Here is a 27,053-nt window from a genome sequence, read left to right as displayed (position 1 = left end):
ATTTCATGCACCGGGCCTCTAGTATTATTATAAATTTCAATACTAGCTTTGCTAATACAAAATAAAATATAGCTGATAATTGACATATATTTAACTTTTTATATATTGACCTTATGTTACTAAATATACTTATTATGCCTAATAGCTTTAAAAGTCTTTAGTATTTTCTGCAGAGATAATCATGTTATCTGTAAATAAAGACTGTTTTACTTCTTTCTAAAAAAAAAAGAAAGTAAAGGAATGTATTTAAATCTATTCCTATTATTGTTTGAAACGTACTAACTATTGAATGGACATTTGACAGGAACCTCTTTTCTAGAATGACTTCAATTTAGGATACTGTGATAATTATAAAGCAACTTCACATTTTAGAAAGTTAGGAAAAATCTACTTTGGGATTATTTCACAAATGCTTCCTAATCTTTTTCTCTTTTCACCCAATCTTACTCTAAATAGTGATCATTCTCTGCAGTCAGACAAAATTTGAGTACATGTATTTGAAAATTTGCAAGTACAAATCAGGCACACTCTCCTTTAAAGAAAAAAATCTGTGGAGGCACATATTTGACCTCCAAAACAAGTCAGACCCCTTATTTGTCTGGAAGGGACAAGCTTCATAAAGCTGAGTTGCAATGTGGCTTTAAGATGTCATTTTCAGGCTCTTTCCTGTAAGAGGGCGCTGGTGATCTTAGTGCAGAAGATGCATCATTCATAACGCTCTGTCCCCTGCTGCCCCTTGCTCGGCCTGGTCAGCCCTGGTTGCCGTCTTGGTGCAGCCCAAGTTCATAAAGACCAGGACCTCTTTGAAATTAGTTGGTGGGGAGGGGTACTCACACTTCCCTGTGTAAAAATGTGAATTTAAATCAAAACTGTTTCAAGCATTTGAATAGAATAGGTTAAACTTCTGTATGATATAAAACAATACTTTGTGCAGTTTCTCCCACAAAAGTTCTATTTTGGAGAATATAGACCTTCTGACAGTGAAGCTCATCTTAGACCAAGTATATTGTACACTTTTCTCCAAACTAGATTTCTCTGCAATAAGTATATAGGTTGTTTTTTTTAGGTTTCATATTTATGTTATATGTATTTATTTAACTGTTAAGTGTCTCATTCCCATACATAGTTTCCAATAGGTTAAAATTTAAACAAATTTTTAACTAGGCAGACCGTAAACAGACATACAGAAAAGGACTAACCAACAACAAATAATGGATAACAGGAAATAATAAACTTTGCCTGAGAATTGTTCAAAGTGGGCTTGAGACTAGACCTATTCTCTTAATAGTCACTTCTTTTCCTTCCTAGACATTCACTTAGGAATTACCTAGTGTTCATTTATATCTTAGTAATAAACCTGCTGAGTTGATCTAGGAAGAACCTCATTTTTAGCTACCAGACTTGTGACCCGGTGCATGGATTCCTGCACATTGAAAAGAAATTAATTAGAAGGTGGCCGGGGCGGGACTGGGCGAGAAGGGCTGGACATGCCCTGGAGCCAACCTCCCGCAGTCCCTTCCCGGCCCACCAAACCTGGGGTGGCGCTGTGGCTCAAAGGGCGTCTGCTGGCTCGAAGGGCATCTGTGGAGTGAGCGGGATCCCTCCGGTAAGTGGGGTCCCTCGGCCTGGCCTGTAGGGATCAGGCCAAAAAACGGCTCTCCAACATCCCCCTAGGGGTCTCGGAGTGTGAGAGGGCACTCTGCAAAGTTGCTGTCATACAGGGTGTGGAATGCAAACGCAAGTGTGCAGTAAACCAGGTTCCGGGTGACAGTGCCCCAAGAACAACATAACCCACAGCCAAAGGTGGACTCGTGTGGTCCCACAAGGAATCTGACTCCCTCCTCTCTGGTTTCAGGCGCATCACCCAAGAACCTCTCCTGCCAAATCACTGCAGCTTGGCAGCTCCTGCATTGAGCGTCTGTCCCCTGGTGGTCAGTGTGCGTCGTAGCTACCGGTCAGACAGACACTTAGCATATTAGCCTTTTATTTATAGATAGATATTTTCACCTATAGAAGATTTGGGTGGTTGCAGATTGTAAGAATTTCTGGAGCCTTCCCCTGGAGTTATGCCCCATGACCCTAGGAGTAGGTATGCGTGCCTTGGGCACTGCCCTGACCATGCAGTCACTTCCTTTGTTCTCATGAATGCTAACAGCTTGACTCCTGGATAGCATGCCCTTCCCTCAGCCTCAGTTTCCCTGCTTTCTGCATTTGGCCAGAGCCATGTTGCTACATATTTTTATGCAAAGTTCTCGTGTTGTTATCAATGCTTTGCTTTCTCTAATAGTATGACATGACTTAGCATAGTTTAAAATGATTTAGTTTGGATGATTCTGTGTTTTATTGTTGGCTTCTTGCATTAGGTGCTTTAAATTGGCAGCACCTGCTTTTTATAAAGCATACTCATGAGGTCTCACTCAAGCAAAGACTGCAAGTGAGAGAACTGGGACCAGATGGTAGCAAGCAGAATGAATCAGGGATTCTGGCCTCCCTGCTGTATCGTTAATATCATGGGGGGGGGGGGTATCTCTACAGTTCTTTAGGAGGCAGAGGCATCAGGTCCTGTCTGTAGAGAAAACCTAGAAGGAAAAGACATCCAGATGGGATTAAACCATGAGGCTAGAAAAGCCAGCAGTTCTGAGTAGAACATAAAGTGAATCTGGGAGCAAGATGCATGTCCGTGAAAGGGAAGTGGGAGCACAGAGGACCCCTGGGCAGGGAAGACTGGCCCCAAGGGATAAATGAAGGCCAGATACGAGGACAGTTTTCAGTCCTCTGGGACACATCCCTGGAATATCCACCCGGAAGGGGAAGTGGAGGCTGGAGGTTGAAGCCCTGTGAGTGCTCCAGCGCCAGTGGGGGTTCTACCTCCTTGCCTTCTTAGCACCCCAACCCTTCCTTCCCTGGCTTTGTTGGATATCTCAATGGAGTAAGCAAGCTTTATATTAGTCACTGGGCATACAGAGTTGAGTAAGACAAGAGCCTTGCCAGCCTCAGCCTCTCCAGGATTCCAGCCCTTCCACTGCCTGTTCTCACTGGAAGACTCTCCTGGCTGGTTGGTGACCTTCCCTCTAGAGCAGCCGTGGGCAAACTACGGCCCGTGGGCCGAATCCAGCCTGTTCGGCTGTTCTATCTGGCCCGCGGAGCCGAAAGAGCGGAGGGTTCTCTTGCTCTCCCCTCCGCTCCCTCACCAGCAGCAGTGTTAACATGGCAACGTCAGGAAACACAGCCGCAGCTCCTTCTTCTGAGTCCAGTTTAAGAACCCATTGTGGCCCTCGAGTCAAAAAGTTTGCCCACCCCTGTATTCTAGAGGCTCCTCTCCTGCCAGCCCGCTGTGTCTGAGGAACCTCGTGCAGCAGCTTTCTTCTCGGTCCCCAGGCCAACGGGAGATTGTAAAACTCCCCCTTGGCTAGTTTATTTTCTTCAGAGCTAAGAGTGGGAAAATCCCAGAGTCAGATAAAAACTCTCAGGATGCCCCAACTATCCTTTGTAAAGCAGGGTGTAACTCCCAGTGATCATCTGGGTTAGTAAAGGTGCTCTGCTTTTGTTTTCCTTCATCTCTCAGGTGCAGAGACAGCAGGTGGCTTCCCCCTGCCCCCAGTGCCGACCCCATTGGCCTGGCCACCATGGGAGTGAACGAATTTTCCTGATGCCCTTAGCACATATGGTCCGATCTTTTCTCATCCCTTTTCTACTTGGTACTTTGACTCTAACAATCAGTCTGTAGAACTTACTACTTAAAAGTAGCCACCAGTTCACTGATCAGTACATTCAGTCATGATAGGAAATGTGCGAAATGAAGTGCCTACAGACAATGACAGGTGCTTACAGACAAAAGCACTGTCTTGCCACTGTACCCAGTCTCTCCGGGTTGCTCTTTGTCTCCTGATAGTGAAGTGCATTCGTGCCACAGTGGGGCCTGTCCATTGCAGGCTTGTGGCATGACTGTGGGGTCAGTGTAAGTGACCGTCTTCGCTGTTGATGAAAATGAAACCAAGCGTGTTGCTCTCGGAAGCAGAGAGCGCGGGTGTTTCGCTGGGTGGAGGCAGCCTTGAGATTGGTTCACTTCGCAGTTTCTCCATGCTGAAGGGAAACAAGAAGTTCAGTGTCAGAACGAGAGGGAGGCAACTTGGGGGTAGGTCCTCCCACTGCTAAAGGGAGTGCAGCTGCGAGTGTTTAATATGCACGGCAGGAGGCCTCAGCAGCCTGATGATATATAGTGCATTAATGTTGAAAAGATAAACACATTTGGAGAGCACAGGAAGGGCCTTGTGTTTTTATGTTAGCAGAATGCTTCCTAATGAATAAGAATGTGCTGCTGGCTTCACACAGCCATATGGCAGCTTTTCTAATTTTAGTTGGGTACAGATGCATAATTCTCTGGTTTTACCTTCTAGAACCTTTGAGATGCTACATAACTTTTCCCGTACTATCGAAACGGTAGTGCTTGGCCAGAAACGGCCTATCATTGTTTCAATGACTCCTTTGCTCCACATGGCCCCACCACTGCCGGGTGTGGCAGTCCCTTCACCTGAAATCACCCAGCTCTGAAACGCAGGAAAAGATGAAAATTGTGGGTGTACTCCCACTAGAATCTTAAAATTCGTTGTGGAGGTAATGAGACTTGTGTTTGATGTCAGTCTACTGAAAAATTGAAAGATTTCTTGGTGAGTAACTTTACCCATTTGGAAGCAGGGAAATTAATTCCATTTTTGTCAAAGATTCTATACTTTTTAAAATTTTTATGGATCATCGAGAGAGAGAAAGGGGGAGAGAGAGTGACATAAATTTGTTGTTCTACTTATTTATGCATTCACTGGTTGATTTTTGTATGTGCCCAGACCAGGGATCGAACTGGCAACATTGCTGTATGGGGACAACGCTCTAACCAAATGAGCTACCCAACCAAGGCCTAAAGATTCTATACATGAAATAATAATAGAATTGCTTTTTAAAAAATATATATTTTTATTGCTTTCAGAGAGGAAGGAAGAGGGAGCGAGAGATAGAAACATCAATGATGAGAGTCATTGATCGGCTGCCTCCTGCAAGCCCCCCACTGGGGCTCAAGCCCACAACTTGGGCATGTGCCCTTGGGGAATCAAACCTGGAACCTTTCAGTTTGCAGGCCGACGCTCTATCCACTGAGTCAAACCGGCTAGGGCAGAATTGCTTTTAGATTGACCAAACATAAATATAACTTTTAATAAACTCTTTACATGTCAGAGAGCTCTAAAAATGGACAGTGTTAAAATTTTTCTGTAAATGTGTAAACACTCTATGGATTATCTTTCAGTTGATGTATTTTTAATAATTGACATTTGTTTAAATTAGGACTTTTTATTTATTTTTTAATCCTTACCTGAAGATATTTTTCCATTGATTTTTTAGAGAAGTGGTAGAAAGAGAGAAAGACAGAGAGAAATATCAATGTGAGAGAAAGACATCGATTAGTTGCCTCCTGTATGAGTCCTAACCAGGGCCTGGGCCGGGGAGGAGCCTGCAACCAAGGTACAGGTCTTTGACTGGAACTGAACCCGGGACCCTTCAGTCCACAGGCCAACACTCTATCCCAGCGGTTCTCAACCTGTGGGTGGTGACCCCTTTGGCGGTCGAACGACCCTTTCACAGGGGTCGCCTAAGACCATCCTGCATATCAGATATTTGCATTACAATTCATAACAGTAGCAACATTACAGTTATGAAGTAGCAACGAAAATAATTTTATGGTTGGGTCACAACATGAGGAACTGTATTTAAAGGGCCAGAAGGTTGAGAACCACTGCTCTATCCACTGAGCAAAACCGGCGAGGGCTAAATTAAGACTTTTAAAGGATAGACTGATTTCTGCAAGTTTTCCATAGCCTCTTCAGATGATTTAAAAAGAAAGAAAAAAGACACCATGAAGAAGAAAAGTAGTTAAACCTCCTTCATAATGGCCCCATCACCCTGTCCCCCTAACAGACACCACTGCTATTGCTGTGAGGAGACTGGACTCTGTTCTGGTCATGTTTTGTGGGAAGGCCCTTTGAGTGTATGTTTTTAGTTCAGTTGCCTAATAAACAAATAGATAAGACTTCCTAACATTACAAGATTCAATAAGTTACCAAAAATCAATAAATGTTGGTATAGAAGACTATATATAAAGGTCTTTTAAAAAAACAACACCACTTTATCATTTTCAAATAGTTAATTGAACTTTTTAAAAATATATATTTTTATTTATTACAGAGACAGGACAGGAGAGAGAGAGATAGAAACATCAATGATGAAATATCCTGGTTCATAGGTTGACACTAAACCACTGAACCACACTGGCTGGGCTTTGGAAAGAGATAGAAACATCAGTGATGTGAACGAATTGTTGATCGGTTGCCTCCTGCATGCCCCCTACTAAGAATGGAGCCCACAGCCCAGGCATGTGCCCTTGACCTGAATCGAACCTGGGACCCCTAAGTCCACAGGCCGATGCTCTATCCACTGAGGCAAACAATCTAGGCCACTAATTGAACTTTTAAAAAGGTATAGCCCATCCGAGATGGCTCAGAGGTTGAGCATCGATCTATGAACAAGGAGGTTGAAGTTCAATTCCTGGAAAGGGTACATGCCCGGGTTGTGGTCTTGCTCCCCAGAAGGAGGTGTGCAGGAAGCAGCCAGTCGGTGATTCTCATCACTGATGTTTCAATCTCTCTCTCTCCCTTTCTCTTCTTCACTGAAATCAATGAAAATAATTTTTTATAAAGTATAAACAATTTTTTTTCTTTCTGATTTGTTGCTGTTCTCACCAGTAAACTTAAATTTTACCTTCAAGTGTCTGCCTGTAGCTGCCAATGATAAAGAGCAGTTTAATCCAGCTGCTTCAAATAATACCCGATTTTCCTTGTGTTTTTAAATCATTTCTATTTCTAGGCATCAAATGCTTCCCTTTTCACCTTCCCTTTTGTTCTGAAAGAAATCACGAATAATAATTACTTATAAAGAAAAGTGTATGGAATATAATATTAGTGATTTTCCTCCAGTTTGTGGTATGACTCATCTTAACACAGTCCCTGAAGAGATAGGGTTTTGTTCTTTCTTTGAAACTGGAAATCTAATTAATTGGTATTGGATTTCTGGAGTGCAGGCAAATGTCGGAGGGCAGTGGATGGGATTGCTCTCCAAGCAGCCGCCAGGAGGGAGGGGACACTCAGAGGAAGGTACAGAGGCATTCTGGCCGGTCTCTACTGAGGGTTTTGCATTGTAAAACTGCACTTGTAAAGATCGTAGCCATTTTAGGTTATTGTTTTATCTTTTGGGGAGTGAGGAAGAAGAGGGTAGGATTATTATTTTCATTGTTATTCTCTTAGGTTGTGTTCTTTATGTAAAAAAAAATAATCGTCAAAGTGCAGAAGGAAGAAATGGAAGTCAGGGCACAGAAGAGAAGTCTTTTTGTAGGACTCTAAAAATTACATGTTATCATCTCTGTCTCTAATGTAAGAGTTCTGTCTGAAATAATGAGATTCCCTAAGGTTTTGATCCTAGGAATCTCTGGGACAATCTTTTTACAGTTGAGTTTACTGAAGGATATATTTATAACAATATATTTTTTATGGTTAATGGCTGCAAAATATAGAGAAGTAAATATAATTTGTGACCACTGAGAAAACTGCCTAAATTAAAAATATTAAATAGTGTGTCTTAGTGGTGTACTTGCAAAAGTATAATTATATCTAAGGATTTAAGTTTATTTATATTTGGTACATAAAAATAGCATACTCTTTACTGAAATGCCTTAAACTGATATAAGACAGGGGTATTGATTGGAGGACTGCCAGAAAGTGGTGAAGGGATTGAGAAGTACAAATTGGTAGTTACTAAATGGCCACAGGGATGTAAAGTACAACATAGGGAATATAGTCAGAAATATTGCAATAACTATGAATAGTGCCAGGCGGGTACTGGAAATATAAGGGGAGGAACACTGTAAAGTATATGATTGTCTAACCACTATGCAGTACCCCTGAAACTAACACAAAATAATATTGAAAGTACACTGTAATTGAAAAATAAAAAGTAAAGTGAAAAAAGATACCAGTATATGTGCCGTTAACATAATAATATATTACAAAGGGGTCCTTTTCTTCCTTTTACCTTTTTTTTTTAAAAAAAATTTTTTATTGAGTTTATTTATTTCAGAGAGGAAGGGGGAGGGAGAAACAGATAGGAACATCAGTGATGAGAGAGAAACATTGGCCAGCTGCCCCCTGCATGCCCCACACTGGGGATCAAGCCCCAAACCCAGAGATGTGCCCTGACTGGGAATCGAACCGTGACCATTGACCCACACCAGCCAGGCCTTTTCTTCCTTTTATATAATACTAGAGTGCATGGATTTATATAATCTTGGTGCACGAATTTGTGCACCAGTAGGGTCCCTCGGCCTGGCGGGGATCTGTGGAGCTCTGCGCTGCCGCAGCCACCTTACCCACCAGCTCCTCTGGCTCCAGCCCGCTGTCTGCGTCAATCCCACACTCACGCACAGCACAAAGTAGTGCATGAAGCAGCAGGCTGCCAGGGAGGAGCCTGAGCCCAGACTGGGCACTGCACCGCTCCTGCCATCCTGGCCCCACTGCGCCTGCCACCACCACAGCTTGGGCGCGCAGGGAGAGTATCTGCTGTAGGGGCTCCGGCCAGCTGCGCTCGCCAGCGTCAGCCTGGTGTCTGAGGCATCTGTCAGCTGAGCGGCACTCCCGCTGAAGGAGTGCACTGACCACCAGGGGCCAGCTCCTGCATTGAGCGTCTGCCCCCTGGTGGTCAGTGCGCATCATAGCTACCAGCTGGTTGTCCAGTTGCTTAGGCTTTTATATATATAGATCAAGGCTCAACTGAACATTGAACAGAATTAGTAATACATGAAAAATACCCAAATAACAAAAATTCATGGCCACATTTATTTATTTATTATTTTTAAGCCTTGCCGAAATAAGGCCACCAAAAATTTGATTGCCTCCAAAAAAAATAGAGAAAACATGGCCACTTTAATTTAGAATTCAGTTACATTGATAAAACCTTATTTCTGGCTGTTTTCTATCACCTTATATTATTGACTTTTGAATAATAGCCAACAACCTAGTTGAAAAATACAGCTATTCAATCTTTTTTAAAAAAATATATTTTATTGATTTTTTTACAGAGAGAGGAAGGGAGAGAGATAGAGAGAGTTAGAAACATCGATGAGAGAGAAACATCGATCAGCTGCCTCCTGCACATCTCCCACTGGGGATGTACCCGCAACCCAGGAACATGCCCTTGACCGGAATCGAACCTGGGACCTTTCAGTCCGCAGGTCGACGCTCTATCCACTGAGCCAAACCGGTTTCGGCACAGTTATTCAATCTTTTATTGAGGACAGGAGTGAAAAGCCCCAAATTCTTTACCCTTTGTATGAGAGTGAAAACTTCCCATCCTCTAAATATACAAATGGTATTTGTGTAAGTATTGCGACATTCAGAGATTTTTTTTTTCAAATCACATATTCTACTAATTTAATTTTAAATTGACCTGGTGAAAATTCTTTTCACTTTTTAAAAAGTCAGGGATTTTGTCTACAGCCATACCATCCTTTACGCGCCTAATCTCATCTAAAAAGTCAGGGATTTCTACGATTTCCACTTAGACAAACTTTTTGCTAATATTCCTTAGCATCGGTTTTCAGAAGCCAGGCTGAGATTTCCTTGGGGCCAGATGTCCATTCCTACAGTTTCCCTGTGAGGCCATTGACTTTGCCATCTCCTTTCAAATCCTGCAGACTCCAACTCGGTTACGGTGTATGTGAAATATTATCAGCTATGGCCAGCCATTTTTATCTCCTCTTTGAATTTAAAGTTAGTTTCTCACAGTTGAGCCCTAAATTGATCTCAGTCTCTCACTTGACAAGAATTATTCATTCCATTTGCACATGTAGCAGGTCACCCCAGGTACAGGCAGAGACTGTAGAACTGAACGGATTCTGGTGCTACTGGTTGATTTCCTTCCTCATGGTGGCCTCCATTCTCTCTAACTGTTGTGTGTTTTTTTTACTCTGTATAATTAATTTATTAATTATTAGTTCTTTCAGTGCCATGCTCAGTAATTTTTTTATTTTTAATTAAAATATAATTTTATGCCCAGCTGGCATGGCTCAGTAGTTGAGCATCAACCTATGAACCACGAGGTCACGGTTTGACTCCCAGTCAGGGCACATTCCCAGGTTGCCAGCTGATCCCCTATAGGGGGTGTGCAGGAGGCAGCTGTCAATGATTCCCTCTCATCATTGATGTTTCTATCTCTCATTCCATCTCCTTTTCCCTCTGAAATCAATAAAAATATATTTTTAAATTAAAATATATATTTAATTTTATATTTATTTTTATTTTTTATTAAATTTATTGTGTTAATGGTATTATATATAGGTTTCAAGTGTGCATCTTGTTAGCGGCTTCTTTTCTCCTTTTAAAGATTTAGCAGCTGAATATTATAGAGAAAAAATATTTTTTATTATTAATAGTTGTTCACAATAATTGTTTTTATGCAGTCTTTCCAGTAGAGTCCAAACACATGTTTTGTCGGACCTAAGTCATCTCCTGCTTTAAATTTTAGGCTCTCACCTTAAATTATATCTGACCTGTAGATTCCGAAAAATAAAAGAAAATGTCCTACAGATATAATTCTCATTCTACATATTTTCGGATAAAAATCTAAAATTCAGAGTCTGCACGTGTTGCTAGTATATTTAAAATACCCCAGCATGAAAGCTTATCAGTGTTTAGGAACCTGCTTGGTTGGGTTTTATAAGTTTGTCTTTTAAAATTGCCCAAAATATTAATGAATGAATGCAGGAGGCTTGTGTCTTCAGAATGATGATCAGAATGTCAAAATGTAAACATCTAGCAAGGTATTGATTGTAAGAGATTTGGAAATAGACTGTCACAAATGTTGTTTATTTTTCCCTAAATTATAGCATTATTATAGACACCACAGAAAGCAATAACTCCTTATGTTGTGATATCAGAATCTCGTATGACAAATGGCCTGACGTTTTCTAGGGCTCAGCGACAGGTAGGGAGTTTGTGCTGCTTCCTATCTCACGCTTCCCAACATTAACCTAAATTAAGTCCATTCTTTTAAAAGAATAACGCCACCAGTTGTGCCAGTGGAAGGACAAAAGAATGTGGGACCCTGAGAGAATATGAGATGCTGTGTCCTTACCTGATGATTTGTTATTTAAGACTGTTCTTCTCAGGAAGTCCTTTCTCCCAATATTGACCCACCCAGGTGTTCTGTTCCCCACACCCTGGGGGCCAGTGGGCCTAAAGTTAGAAGAAATCAGTCTCTTTTTCCACCCACCCTCAATGCCAGTCACCTCCACATTTCTGGGAATAAGTGACAGCAGTGGGTCTAGTCTGTCAGTCAGCCGCCAAATGTAGGCTTCTGAAGGACAGTGCTGGCCACTGTAGGTACTAAACAGCTCCCCTCCCTGAAACTTACCTCTGGTGGGGATAGCACACTATTTCATGCACTGAGCTGCTCACAGGAGGTGGGGAGACCAGGATTCCCTCTGAGGAAGATGGATCAGGATCTCATGCACAGGCCTCTCCTATCTGCAAATTCTGCCGGACCTTCTCTGCGGAGGTCCTCTCACCTACACCGTTCCAGTGTGAGAATCACTGCTGCCGCCGAAAGGTGTCACTGAGGGGAGGGAGAGGCCCCTGTCAGCAGTTAAGAGGCAGGGGAAAGGCTGTGAGTTACTCACTCTCCAGGATGGTGTAGCACATGCTCCTATACATGGGCTGCCACACAACTAAAGACAAAAATAAGTGGAAATACCACATAAATATATAGTGTCTGTTATTTGGGCTTTGAGAGTTGGTATTTAGTATCAGGGATCCTTAGATCCGAAGCCTGCTGGGCCCTCTGAAATACAGTAGTTCCCCTCCTATCACACACATTCCAAGACCCCCAGTGGATGCCTGAAACTGAGGATAGTACAGAACCCCACATACACTGTTTCTTCCTATACATACCTACCTATTATAAAGTTTAATTTATAAATTAGGCACAGTAAGAGATTAATAATAACATGATGAAATAGAACAGTTGTAAAAATATACTGTAATAAAAGTTATATGAATGTGATCGATCTCTCTCAAAATACGTTATTGTGCTATACTCCCCTTTCCACCTAAAGGAAGCACTTTACGGCTTGTCTTCGGCATATTTGCATTGCCAGCATTACTACTCTTGAGTTTTGATAAAATCAGGGTAACTGGAACACAAGCACCATGATGTTGCAACAGTTGATTGATAACCGAGATGACTACTAGGTGACTGGTGGGTGGGAGCGCCTACAGCATGGAGATACTGGGCAAAGGGATGATTAACGGGGGGAAGGGGGAGGACAGTGTGAGATTTCATCACCCTGCTCAGAATGGTGCACAGTTTAAAACTTATGAATTATTTATTTCTGGAACTTTTAATATTTTCAGACCATTGTTGACTGAGTAACTGAAACCACAGAAAGTGAAACCACGGATAAGGGGGCTACTATAGGTGAACAATTAGATGAAGCCACAGGTGATGGTACCAGTCTTGTCCCTGGATTGGTGGGTAGGAAAGTGAGCAGAAAGTGATGAGAAATCTGCAGCTTTACCAAGTGAACTGGCCAAAAAAAAAAAAAAAGTATGCCCCAATAGGCATTTATTGGGGTTCTAGGAAACTGGGAATGGGGGTGTCATATGCGGTAATTTTCTGGAGAGCCTGAACTATTTCGTTCCTAAATTGGGCTGAGACTAAGCCTGCAGATAGGACAAATGTTGACGAACCTAACAGTCAAGAGCTAGGTCAGGAAGGCAGCAAGAAGGAAACACGAAGTGAAGACTGACAAATGCATACAGTCCCGAGTTATAAAGGCCACCAGACGAGACATATCTGTGTTTATAGCTGAGGAGGTTACAATTAGATCTGAGGAGGTGAGTCAGGAATGTAGCGTAACTGAAAAAGCAGATACAGTCTGTTTATGACAAGCTCTTGGCTTGGAATTTAGTAAGGAGGAGCCAATAATTACAACTATGCTAGTAGCAAGTTCCATTTGTTAATTCTATAGATTTTTAAAAAAACATTTTTATTGGTTTTTAGAGAGAGAGGAAGGGAGAGGGAAAGAAACAGAAGCATCCATATGAGTGAAACATTGATCTGCTGCCTCCTGCACGCCCCCTACTGGAGATTGAGCCCAAGTGCCCTGACAGGGAATCAAACCAGCAACCTTTTGGTGCACAGGCTGATGCCAACCAACTGAGACACACTGGCCAGGGTACTTGATAGTTTTTCAAGTGTGGTTTAAATATCATCCCATTCACTTCTGTCGAAGTTTATATGTACAGAAGGCACGTACTAGGTCTTAAAAACTTGACGTGACTTGCTCTGTCCCCTACTTCTGCTAAGTGGCTGTGCTCAGGCTTGAACTACACAGGTCATCTCCGTTCCACTGGGAAAGATACACTCAGGGGCTCTCTTCACAGGAGTGGCAAGATTATGCACCTGCATAACTTTATTTTCTAGGTTCTCATGTGCAAATTAAACTTTACAGGTTTCCAAAATACTGTGTAAAATACCTTTTTACAAAAAATAATAGTAGTAATAAAAGAGGCAGCAAAATTTACCAAGATCATGAAAGCAGGTTGATTCTGAGTACTAAATTGATTTACGGTTTCCTTTATTTGCATTTAATTGCAGTGATAACATGCAGTGTAAACAAGGATATAATTTATTCAGGTACAGATAATTGGTACATGGTTTCTGTGTTGTTTTCTAACAAGTTGCCGATAGGTATCTGTTATGCTTTAAACCTCTTTTGGTGTTCTTGAAACAACTGTAAGATGTGTATTGAAAAATATGCATCTGTTTCTTCGGGGAGAATTTTCCATGTTGGAATGTTTTCCGGGCCTGAAGGCTGCCTTGCACATTTTAATCCAGGAGCACATGGTATTCACTTCTGTACCAGATGAAAGGGTGGGCGGCCACTGGAATTCTCTGGGTGCCTGGTAGGATGCCTTGCCTCTCTGCCTTAAGCGGCTAAGCGCCTTCTACAAGACAGGGACCAAATCTTTCTGGTTACTTTAAATGTGAATGTGACAAGAGGTGGAGCAGGACAGGAGTCAAGGTGGTCACTGAGTGTCACAAGCGAGCAGCCCTAGCAGGTTAGACGCCCCTCTGTTCCTTCTTCAAATGTGTGCAGGTGACTGTGCTACTGAATTCGGAACAGCAGACCCTCCATCTTCCTAGTTTGGGGAATCTCTTGAGTAGAAAGTGATTGTGTCATAGGACATAGCAATTTCATAAACTAGAAAAAACGCTTGTCGGGGACTAGTGTAAAGCCACTAAACTCATTTCCTCGGCAGCCTGAGAGGGAGCCGAGCTGCAGGTTCTGGAGGCCAAGAGTGAGTGTTCTGGCTCCTGCTTCAGCAGCTTCTCGCGTTCAGGGCCAGTGGGGATGTGCTCCAACTCTTTTACAGTCATATCTGATCCCGCTGGAGACCTAAAAGTCATTACAATAAAAATGTTTCTGTGTCACTCTGTCCTTGAAATCGCACTGCCATTTAATTCACACTTACGTTTGTTGCAGAGAAAGCAGCGGCTGCCAACATAGACGAGGTGCAGAAGTCAGACGTGTCATCCACGGGGCAGGGTGTCATCGACAAGGATGCGCTGGGGCCCATGATGCTAGAGGTAGCACATCTCGATTGGTTCTGTAGTTTACAATGTTGTCCATCTTTTCACATGATTACATTCGTGTTTTTAGGTGAACCTAATTTAAGGATAATGCAGTTAATTTTCACTCCTGGGATCGAAGTACTGCTTACCTCTTGGGTTTATTAACATGTCTCTCTCTTTTCTGGCTCCTGATTCCAGCAGATCTACATTTCAAATGAATGATCTGGAATGAAACTGACTAGACCAGAATATAAATTAACAGGCTTTCACTGCCAGTTGAGCATTCATTTTGGAAAATCATGTTCACAAGTCCTGTTAAATTCTGATATATTTCAGTTTGAAATTTTCCCCAAATTCTTAGATTTTATGTATGTCATATACATATACCTTATATATATACAGGTTAAAATTTGAGTGCCAGAAAAAGGTTTATGCTTTCTATTTAGGCAATTTCAAACTTGTTTATCTCATAAAGATAAAAACTGAATAGGCAGAACTTTTCAGATAAGGATCACAATTGTAATGGTTGGTCTTAACTGCTTGCTCTTTATTAACTTGAGGGAGTTTTATGATCAGACTGCTGTCTAGAATTTGTAAAGTCCAGCTTTCCTATTTTATTAACTAGCACAGTATTAAACACCCAGTACTGTGCTGTACCTGTTCCAGAATTAAATTCAAGAATTTAATTTAGGCTATGGTAAGATGAGGGGGAAATAGCAGCAAACATATCACAAGAAGCAGAGGGGCCCTGAGACATAAATTATGTCAGTTCTCAGGATAATTCCCTCTGCTGATAGGATGAGATTGAAAAGAGCCACATGCCCAGAAGCTTTGCAGCAGCCACATACATATAAGAAATTGGAATTTTTAATGCAAAGATAACCAGTAATCACTCCTTTTTTTTCAATTGGTTCATAAGATGATTTTTACTTTTAGAAAATTGAATTCTGTAAATATCTATCATATAATTGGAAGGTGGGGGGTGGGCACAGAAAAAATATATATAAGATTGTCTGATGCAGTCTTTGTAGTATTTAGAAATGACCAAGCTCATTCTCTGGGGCCGGACCTGCTGCCAAAAGACTCTAAATGACCCATGTTGGCCCTTGCTTGTTTCTCTTGATTCACGGGCTTGTAATCCTCCAACTACAATTTTCAGGGAAAAAGCAAAAACATTGAACCTGCTTTTCCAGAGTCAACAGGCAAGGAAAGGCCAGAGAGCGGCTTCCCACTTCGTTCTTAGAAGCAAATAAGAAAATTCTAGGTGTACTGTTTAGAATTAGACGAAAGGAAGGAGATAACTTCTGTGAAAAACATCTTGGATTACAAATAAAATTGATTTGAAAATTATAGTAATCCAAGTTATTATAATTAGGAAACTTTCATATGTCTGTGTTTATTCTTTATAGCAGAAGACAAAAATTAAGGTAGGGTGAGAACTCCTGGGAAAATTTCTGAGCTGCTAAAAAGAAATGCTTAGAGTAACCACAAGGCTGTGACTCAGACCCTTTGAGAGCGCCTTCATTAAGTGCAGAAATCAGATTGCTAGGTGTCCGTGGGCCTTATCTCATAAAAGTGAACCACATTTTTGCTGTTTCAAAATAGTCTTCTGAAATCCTGTGCACTGAGCAAATCCCAGTGTGGCTGGGCGTTACTGCTGAATCTGTTCGAGAGGTAATACTTGAATCTGGTGACTTAGCATTTGGATCTCAGTCTTCATCTCTGTTAGCATGTCATTATAATTTAAACAGAGAAAACTTGTTCTTGTCGAGCTGTTCCTAGGCACAGATGCACACTCATGCTTACATCATAGCGTAGTGGTTGCTAGGCAACAAAACCCAATGTCAGCTTTTTTCATCAGAGCATTTCGTAGTGAGCTTTTAAAAACAACACAGTTTTACAAGATGAAACATTTTCCTCTTTCAGTTATATTAAGCCACATATCAGTCTTTCTGCCAGAGTACAAAAGCAAAAGGAAGCTACACGCACTTTCGAAAGTGAACTCTACATAATATAATTATGAAAATCCCTGATGAATTTGTATCTAAAGCAATGAGCTTAAAAGGACACTTGGTACATAAGTATCAGCTGACTTCCTGTCCCCCCTCACAGACACACATGGTTGTACACACACACAGGGTTTTCCAGGGTTGGTGCCAACCTATTCTGGAAGGCCATTTACATGTAGTTTTTCTTTGCCCCAGCATATTGCTTATACCATTGGTAAAACCTGACAAAATTTTGAAGAAAAACGAAAAACCAAGTGGGGTTCATTTGGGGGTAGGGGGAGCCTTCTAGTAAGTTCTAATTTGAGAGAGCTCTTAGTTTTGTGATAAAATTTGAATTAAAGCTGGAATATTCTTAAAGAACACTCACAAAATATGAGCCTGTAAAATAATAACTTAAGGAAAAAACAAAGCTAGGGGAAAAGTAAACATTGCCCCATACACACATACTATACCAGTATGTGCATGTGACATTGGTGTTGAAAACAGTCGTAAACGCATAGCGCGGAGAAAGTGTATGGCGTCAACTGGGTAGGCCAGGGGGTGCTTCTCCAGGGACGCCTATCAGTATCAAGCCTTTTCTAGTCCTGATCACTCATCTGACAGAGCTCTGACAAGCAGGGCTCAGGACGAGAAACTCACTGAGCTCCCAGCCTTGGCATCACTGAAGAGACATGCTGGGCAAGGGCCTGGGGTGAGCGCGGGGTAGAGCACTCTCACTGTGTCGTCATCCAGACACAGCTCTGGAGGCAGGCGCACCTGCACTAACTCCCGCCCTCCTGTCAGTTCCCTCCAGAGTTAAAATGAGAGTGTGTTTAAGGCACAGGAAACATGCTCAATAGCTACCGTCACTATCTCAATTTTCTGAAATGATCCTAGATTCCTCATCTCCTTCCCTAATCTAGATTGGAATGACAAGGAAGACTAAGGCTATGTACCCATTACAGGAAAAATGCTACTGTTATCTAGATGATGCAGGAGCCTGCATCCTGACGGACCAGTTAACTTTCAGTTCTCACTATCACAAACCAGAGCCTCACGTCTCAGAACAATGCTAGTCACATCTATGTCTAAGGTTCCGACAAAGACTGGTTTGTCACATCAGAGAGATTTCTCAGACTTTGTCCCCATATACGTCAAACAGTAAAAGACTGATGTTTCTCCAAAGGTCTGAGATCATCTGCAATTCTTTCCATTTAAACCAGGTAGCTTTAAAGGTAGTAAAATTGGGGGTTGTGGTGATTCTTGGCATTTATCCTTAAAATGGGGGGGGAATTATCAGTGACCCCTTCCCTTGTATTGGGAGACTGTACAACATTACTTTGTATTTGGTTGGTCACAAACTTGTTGTTGGCCCTCTGGAATAGGGCCACCTCATTTTGAAAATACAGATAAATACCTGTAGTTTTACTTGGCAATAATTACTCCTGGTAAATTACTGGAGTTAGTGTTTGTCATTTAGTTTGTGACAAGTAACCTGATCTGGGCTCTCTCCCACCTACTAAGATGAAGTAATTTCACCAACAGAAAATGTGTTGTTTCTGAAAACTAGGAGAGGGCGAGAGAGATCGCTTTTCTAGCCATGTGTGAATTATATATTTCCCTTAAAGGATCATTCCCTTCTTAACAATTGCATATGGTTCTATGTCGTATCTTTTCTAATACAATCCACGTCTTTTCCCTCAGGCCCTTGATGGGTTCTTCTTTGTAGTGAACCTGGAAGGCAACGTTGTGTTTGTCTCAGAGAATGTGACACAGTACCTAAGGTATAACCAAGAGGAGCTGATGAACAAAAGTGTATATAGCATCCTGCATGTTGGGGACCACACTGAATTTGTCAAAAACCTGCTGCCAAAGTCTATAGGTAAAGGATTGTCTGCTGGGTCTCTCCTCACTCCCCTGCCCTCCCCCAGTGCACACATCGTCCCGGTTAGAGGGCTGAGAGAGAGCTGGAATGTGTCACCGGGGGGGCAAGAGGTGCTGTGTTAATATTGAAGCTTAGGAGCCATGGAGAAAAGGACATCGGCAGACATTGATCTTGATTGACCGTTTCGGTCCTATATTTAAAGTACATGGAAGTAATTCCGCTGGCAAGTACTCATGGCAACTGTTTTCATGGGGTTTGTTTTGTTGTTATTTAAGAAGCTGCCAAATTGCCTCCCACTCTACCCAGTGCCAGCGACTATGTTGTCCTTTTCTCCATGACTGGCTAAGAAGTAGAAGGTCATGAGAAGTTTGAGATTCAACCTATTTCAAGTCCGACTGGTGAAAAAAGTATGGACGTGGGTGCGTACAGCTTTCTAAAAGTAAGATGTTCAGAAACGAGTGGGTGTCAAGGGCTCGCATGCTCTCAGCCCCAGAGCTCCAAATGGGCTCTTCCATTTCACAGACGCAGCGGCCCAGCAGGTGTCTCGATCAGGTACTGCCTCCTTAGCCCCTCCCTGTGCCCAATTCCTGGCTTCCTCACCTGCGCTGTTGGTGATCATTAAGGCCCATATTAAACTGGGTGGTTCACAGCGTGGGCCCACTCTATTTGCTGCCCTGGAGTATGGCTGTTCCCGCTTACTAAGTGGTTCTTTTTAAATATTCTCACTTAAACTGATGATGCTAAGAACATCTTCACGGAGAAAAAGAAGTGCATATTTTAAGAGAGAATAAGGTCAAGTCCTGAGTTAGCAAGTATTTCTGTTCTTTTTCTTAAGACTGTTTATATTAACTGGTTTTATCGCTACCACAGTAAATAGGCAAAGGTCTTTTCAAATTCCATTACGGCTGGCCTTTCCCTGATATGATAACCCCTTATTCAAAGTGACTTGCAAGAGTAATATAGAATATATGAATACTAGTGTGAGATTCTTCTATTATATTGTCTAGTAAATGGGATTTTTTATTTCAAGTAACTAATATTTTCAAATCTCTTCAGTAATTTTATGACTTCCTCAAAGGACCTATACTTATTAATTCACTATTATTAATTCACTTGTCTAAGGAGTTCCTTGCCTTACTTTATATTGTATTTTTTTATACTTTCAAATTACTTATTAACCTGAGTTAATAAGAGCTCCTTTTCCTTTGATTACTCTGTGTAGTCCTCATTATGTAAATAAGCTTGTAAGAATGCTGGTGATGAAATTGACTTCTCAAATGTCTGCATCAACGTATAAAGTTAGCTCTGGTTCCTTCTGTAATTCTAAAATGGTTTCTTGCCGTTAACTTGATAATTGCCTTTTTCTCTGTAGCATGCATTTCCTTTTTTACTCCTTTACAGCCCAGTGGCTGTAGGATTAACATTGCATTCGCCGAAACACCCATGACATCTAGTTGGCCCGTTCAGTGCTTTCTAACCAGTGACTTTTTGTTTTTAAATATATTATTACTGGTTTCAGAGAGGAAGGGAGAGGGAGATAGAAACATCAGTGATGAGAGAGAATAAGTGATTGGCTGCCTTCTGTGCAACTCCTACAGGGGATCAAGCCCCAAACCTGGGGATTGAACTGTGACTTCCTGGTTCATAGGTTGATGCTCAACCACTGAGCCATGCTGGCTGGCTAAAAGTGAACCAAGTTTTGGATTCAATCCCCCATCAGAGTACATACAGGAGGTGACCTATGGATGTTTCTCTCTCACATAGATGTTTATCTCTCTCTCCCTCTCCCTTTCTCTCTCTAAAATCAATTTTTTAAAAATTTTAATGCATGCTATAGTTGGTGCCACTTACAGATTTTTGAGTAGGGGCAACATGTAAAATTGGAATGCAAATAGATTCAAATAAATTTCCAAGAAATCAGAGTTTGAAAAACCTCAAAATGGAGAACTATAGTATTCTGTTAATAAATAGTCAAGATCTGAACTTGAAGGGAAGGGTAAAAAGACATTCTGAAAATTCCTTGAATTTTCCCAAGTTGAAACATTCACCCAAAAATGTTTCCCCTCCAGATTATGAAATTACAATAGAAAACGATAAGCGTTATATAAAAATAAAATGACTCTATGCTTCCTGTATATTTTGATAATTTGGCAGTGGTGAGTCTCACGTTGGTTTCTTTATAATTTCGGATTTGTTTGCCTTGCTCAGTGAACGGGGGGTCTTGGTCTGGCGAACCTCCCAGGCGCAACAGCCATACGTTCAATTGTCGGATGCTGGTGAAACCTTTGCCTGAGTCTGAAGAGGAAGGTCATGATAACCAGGAAGCACATCAAAAATATGAAACTATGCAGTGCTTTGCTGTCTCTCAACCAAAGTCCATCAAGGAAGAAGGAGAAGGTAGGATGAAATCGCTCATATATTTTATATATTCGTGTATTTATTATTATGCTGCTTCTTCCACATTTAATAATATAAAATTAGTGGCCACACAAAGAAAAATTTAGAGATGTCTTTTTTGTTTGTTTTTCCCACCTACTTAAGAATTTTTATGATAAATTTTATTTGTAAGTCTTTAAAACAACTCAATAGACTTTTCTGCAGTGATGGCATTGTTTTGTATCATCAATGTCCAGCATAGCAGCCACTAACTACATGTGGCTATTGAGCATTTGAAATGTGATTGGGAGACTGAGTTTTCTGTTTTATTAAATTTACATTAAATAGCCAGGTGTGGCTAATGGCTGCCCTGTTAGTGGCTGAACCTCTGGGGGAGCCTGGACTCCTGGGATGAGCTGCTGCAAGCTGTGAGCCACAGCCTAGAAAAGTGCACATGGTACAGAGAGCATTTTCATGTACAGTGGACCCTTGAACCATTCGGTGGTTGAGGCGCTAATCCCTACATCATCAAAATTCCACGTATAACTTTTGACTTTCCAAAAACAGTTTTAATTAATAGCCTAGTGTTGATCAGAAGCCTTACTGATAATAGTCAATTAGCACATAATTGTATATTGCTTGGATTATATCCTTGCAATAAAGTGAGCTAGAGAAAAGAAAATGCTATTAAGAAAACCATAGGAAGAAAAAATAAGTTTACAGTACTATATGTATTTATTGAAAAAGAATCCATGTCTAAGTTGGGCCTGTGCAGGGGAAACCGGTGTTGTGCAAGGGTCTACTGTACTTCAAGGGATTAGTGGGTTCCATATAGTTTATCCATGGATGCTGGGTCCACAGTGATACGTAAGAGAGGATACAGATGGGAGTGGGGAATGGAGGGGGTTTCAGACTCTAAGCTCTTAGGCTCTTCCCCTTAAAGAGAAGCTGGTGTATAATATCCACCCCTGCACCCTCCAAGGAAACCATTCACAGCTGAGGGTCACGCTGTAATATGAGACATGCCTAGAGTGCGTTCTGCATGCGTAGAGAAGGGGGAGCTGAGGACCACATGGGCAGAAGCATCATTCTTAGGCTCTACTGAGCTCTTGGAACAGGAGTTTGCTCTAGAATCAAGCGAAGTCAACAGTAGCAGTGTCAGGATGTAATAAGGATTACATGGCTGTGCCTGAACCATGATTGGCATTAAGTCTAGTTATTTAGTCCCTTTAAAAAATATATAAGTAATTTTTAATTTAAATTGTATTAGAAAGGAAGTAATAGAGCTGTCATAAACAATAATACATAGTTCTTCAAAATTAAGTTTATACATAGGTATGGAATGTCGAAAGATTTTATTCACTTGTATGTGACAGTAAGTACTGCTGATTCATCCATCTATGATAATATTCAAAAGTAGTATAAACAGATATAGCTGAGCTCATTTTTGTTTTGGTGTGGTATATTTACATATTTTGGGACATCTGAAATCTGATTCCAGGTGCTAGCTCTCAGTATGAGTAGAGTTTCTGAGCCATGATGCGCTCAGGTTCAGGTCCCGGTTTCACCAAAGTTTTGCATGATGCTGAGCACGTTAAACTTTGTGGTTGGTTTTCTCCTCTGTTAAGTGGAGGTAATGCTATTACCAACCTCAAAGAGTTGTTAAGAGAGTTAAATGAATTGGTAGCGTATAAAAGCAGCTGGACAGATGTCCATCTCATAGTAAGTGCTCAGACATGTAGTGTTTATTATCTTAAGGATGAGGATTATATTTAATTTGTGAGGCCCGTTATTACTGGATATGTTTGAGGAAATTTTTTCCTAAATTTAAAGGTGAATGATCATAAATCCCTAACATAAGATACGAAGAGACTCTTTTTAACAACCTTTTACTCAGTATTTTTTGAAATTGAAAAGGGTTATGCCAGGGGTGGGCAAACTTTTTGACTCGAGGGCCACAGTGGGTTCTTAAACTGGACCAGAGGGCTGGAACAAAAGCATGGATGGAGTGTTTGTGTGAACTAATATAAATTCAAAGTAAACATCATTACATAAAAGGGTACGGACTTTTTTTTTTTTTTTTTAGTTTTTTTCATTTCAAACGGGCCGGATCCGGCCCGCGGGCCGTAGTTTGCCCATGGCTGGGTTATGCCATGTGCTCTGCATGTTACAAAGATGAATGAAACATTTCCTGTTCTCCAGAAGTGGACATAGATGCATAAAACAGTTGCAGTGGGTGTGGAGTAAACACTTAGCACCAGCTCTCTGGGAAACCAGCCACAGCCAAGATTCTGAACTTGGCACACGCCGCATTTTCTAGGATTTGTTTTCCAATTCTGAGTCTAGACCTAGTTCATATTCTTTATTTTAAATTGCATATTGCCATCATAGGGTTATTTACATAGTTTAGTAGAAGGTATATCTAGTTTTCCTTGTTGTTGTAAACCTGAAACTCAAGAGGCAACCCCTGACAAAGCGGCGAGTCAGATTTTGGTTTTCATCATTTCTCTACTTTGTTATGAATTCAGCTGGTTGGTAGGGTCTGCCGTTTCATAAGAAAGGATTCCATTCTTCTCCGTCATTGGGTGGACGGTTTCAGGTTGCTAACACTAGGACGGTGGATATTCTTTTATCACATGTATCGTGTGGCTTCAGCAGTTTATCCCCAGCTCCCCCGGCTCATCCTACACAGCTCACCCCTCCCCCTCCCCAGCTGCTTCCCACTTCAGTGGAGGAGAGCATAGAGCCGGTGAAAAGCAGAGGTACATGGCATTTTGTCGCTCTCTCCCTTGTTGATTTACAAGCTGTGCTGTCATAAATACACTTGAGTGTGTTTGAATCACTGAAAGGCCTTATGTGATAACCCTAAGTGTCTTCGATTGAAGATTTGCAGTCCTGCTTGATTTGTGTGGCAAGGAGAGTCCCCATGAAGGAAAGACCGGTTCTTCCCTCATCAGAAAGTTTTACTACTCGCCAGGATCTCCAAGGTAAATTTTCTTTGCAAAGGAGACCAAAGAAGTCATTTTAGATGCTTGCGTATTTGTCATGCAAGGAACGTGCTTAGACGATGGCAGATACTGGGACCCGTGGCTGCTGGGTAGACTCACTGAGGAGCTGGAGGACGGGCCAGGGAGGGACAATTATTTTCACTATCTACCCTGTTAGTCCATGTACTACGATAAATAAATAAATTTTCATCTTTTAAAATTTTAATTGTTTCCATAGTAGTGGGTCAGCACATAGGTATAATGCTTGCTGTATTCACTAGGCAAGATCACATCACTGGACACGAGCACCATGCGGGCCGCCATGAAACCCGGCTGGGAGGACCTGGTGAGGAGGTGCATTCAGAAGTTCCATGCCCAGCACGAGGGGGAGTCTCTGTCTTATGCCAAGAGGCATCACCATGAAGGTAAGCATCTCCAAAGGATAGTTTTCTTGAACTTGATTTTGCTAAACTGCTATTTCCTGCGGGAGCTTTCTCTGAAGCTCACCTCGCAGACTTGGGTCTGGCTACTCTTTGTGTCCCTGTGTGCCATGCCCAGAAAGCCCTGCCTTCTGAAGGAAGTTTTCACGGGGGTCGCCATAGGACAGGAAAGTGGGATGAGGGACATAGACTTGGACATGATGATTTCACGGAACAGATGAAAGGAAAGGGTAAGAGTTCGTTGTCTTTGATTCTAAGACTTCTAGATGTCTAAGACAATAAGGTACCATCTAATATCAAAAGAAATGTCTTAATCGTAAGGAGGAAAGAGGAATGAAGTGAAATTTGTGAATTTTTTATTGAAGTGACTAGCCCTCCTTCCAGATGCTGATCACTGAAGGCTACCCAGATGTTTCTGGAAGGGTCAGAAAGATGAGGTGCTTGCCTGAGATCATAAATTAATTAATAGGACAACTGGAACTAAACCCAAGACTTCAGTCATGTTTCAGTGCTAATCGCCGCCCTCATTGAGCACCTGATCTTGTCTGGCACTGTCCGTTATCGTCCCGTTATCTCACGGGCCCGCTGTGAAGCAGGCACTGTGACTCCTGCTGCAGACAGCAGCTGGCATAGGTGAGGTGGTGGCTCCTGGGCAAGTAGTAAGTGTGGGTACTGGGCGTTCATCTGGCCCATCCTGCCCGTTACTCCACTGTGCTGCCCCCAGAGTTCTTCCACAGAATTCCTTTTCCTCAAGGGCTTCCTGGTTGTTTGTTAAATTGATGCGAACAAGGGAGAACTTTGTCCTCTTTGTGGGCACCTATGTCCACAGCTGGGGGCCAGGCTGCTTGTGAGGACCGGGGGCAGGGCAGGGTGCCTCGCCACTCAATTTGGCAAGTTGTCTGCAGTTTTACAGAGAAAAGTTGTAACTCATTATTGAAAATAGAGTTTTAGATTGGCATCCTCCGTTTCATGGGCATCCGCAACCTTGGCATTTACCAGTAGTGTTTATATGTTTAAACTTGATGCTCTTAAGCTCGCTGATGAAACGGGCAAATCATAGCAAATGACCTCTTTTCTTTCCCTTAGTTTTTCCTCATCCTATTTATCCTTTTAATCTTATTTATCGTTACTTCTACAATAAGCACATAATCCAACAATTTGTGTCTTCCAGCATTTTTCTTTTAAGTCAAAAAAAAAAATAAGAGGAAGTAAAAAAAGCCATATTTGATAAGAATCAATGCCATTTCACCAGATCTGGTTAAAATAAAAAGAATAATAACAGCAAAAAATGAGCGCTCACCATTAGCAAACACGTCCTTGGGCCCTGGGTAGCAATGTCCTACATTTAATTTCTGTGGCTTCCTGATTCCTCACAAGGGTTTAGAAGATATATTCGGCATTCTGCTAGGTTTCATTAGCTGGGACCCACTGAAAGGAAACTCTGAAATACATGAAATACATTTTATCTAAATGTACAAAGTAGGTAAGATCAAGGGTAATCATTTGCATCGAGTAAAAATCTACTTGAGGGCTTTGTTTAAATGGAGAGCTTCCTAAACGCTTCATGTGCATGCTAACACCGGTCTTCTTAGTAAACACGTTTGATGTAGATCAAATGGAAATGGAAACTCTTAAAGGATCACATCCAAGGTCAGATTAAATTCTGAAATGATAAGCCATTGGAAATATGAATCTCACTATGAAAATTGTATTTGTGCTACCTTTTAGGAACATACTTACGTAGAAGGCAAGGTACACATATGAACAGTAGTTCATTTCCAGTGGGACCACTTCAGAGTAATGCAGCTGACAATTGAGGCCAGAATGTAATACCTTAATACTGCAGGCAGCAAACTGCAGAGGGGGTTTCTTTAGGGAAAGTGCTCAAAGTGAGATTTTACCACGAAATCAGATCTACAGCATGTGTCAGCCTCTCTCTTCCTCTCTTCATCCTTGTGGAATGGTGAATGTTATTGGTCACTTTGGGGCTTTTCACCCACAAAATGTATGCTGAGGGTTACTTGGTAAAAAACAGATATGGTCTTCTTAAAATGGCTTAAGAGGTAACTAAATTATATGGCTACTTTTTCTGAATCGAGATATTCTTTTTTTAATATGCATTATTTGACAGTTTTAAAATACACTTGTATTAAAAGATGAGACATGAAGTTTTATTTTAAGAGAAATTATTTTAACCGAGTTGATCTGTGTTGTATTTTCTGCCAGTGTCTTGAGAACAGAAACATCTGATTCTTTATAAAGACCTTAAACCAATTCCACGTCACTCAGATTTATACTTCTGTTGTTTCGGTTTTCTATTTAGCCTTTTTTTTTCCTTTAAAAAGATTTTCTGGTTGTTTATCTTTTACTTCCTGTTGATTTAACCACAGAAATAATGCTTCGTACACACTGAGAAACAGAATTGGGGAATAGTAGAGTGAAATGATGAGTTGAACAGTATGTAACTGAGATGAGTATTCAGGGTATATATTTACTGTCCTAAATTTTACTATATTTGTATTAGCTTAAAGGGACATAAAAGGCAGATCGTACACCTAAGAGGTATCATGTTTCTACATTGTTTTCTAACATTTTAAACCAATAATTTTAAAAGCTTGTTTTGAGCTAATAAATTGTTTGTTTACACTCT

General features: G+C 41.4%; 1 protein-coding gene across 7 annotated transcripts in view; it reads left to right on the top strand.

Moving 5' to 3' along the window:
• NCOA2 (nuclear receptor coactivator 2) overlaps window positions 1-27,053 on the top strand; it is a 269,746-nt gene that overhangs the window by 197,521 nt on the left and 45,172 nt on the right. For 5 of the 7 annotated variants that reach the window (XM_015566252.1, XM_015566255.1, XM_015566251.1 and 2 more), the window contains 5 exons: window positions 14,639-14,742; window positions 18,420-18,597; window positions 20,809-20,997; window positions 23,847-23,963; window positions 24,245-24,388. In XM_015566252.1, the coding sequence (XP_015421738.1) occupies window positions 14,639-14,742; window positions 18,420-18,597; window positions 20,809-20,997; window positions 23,847-23,963; window positions 24,245-24,388 (732 nt within the window). The remainder of the gene's footprint in view (window positions 1-14,638; window positions 14,743-18,419; window positions 18,598-20,808; window positions 20,998-23,846; window positions 23,964-24,244; window positions 24,389-27,053) is intronic. The other 2 variants (XM_006767318.2, XM_006767314.2) reach the window with 1 other exon arrangement.

The sequence above is a fragment of the Myotis davidii genome, unplaced genomic scaffold (genome assembly GCF_000327345.1).
Source record: "Myotis davidii unplaced genomic scaffold, ASM32734v1 scaffold200, whole genome shotgun sequence".
NCBI lineage: Eukaryota > Metazoa > Chordata > Mammalia > Chiroptera > Vespertilionidae > Myotis > Myotis davidii.
This window is presented reverse-complemented; position numbering and strand designations above follow the sequence as displayed.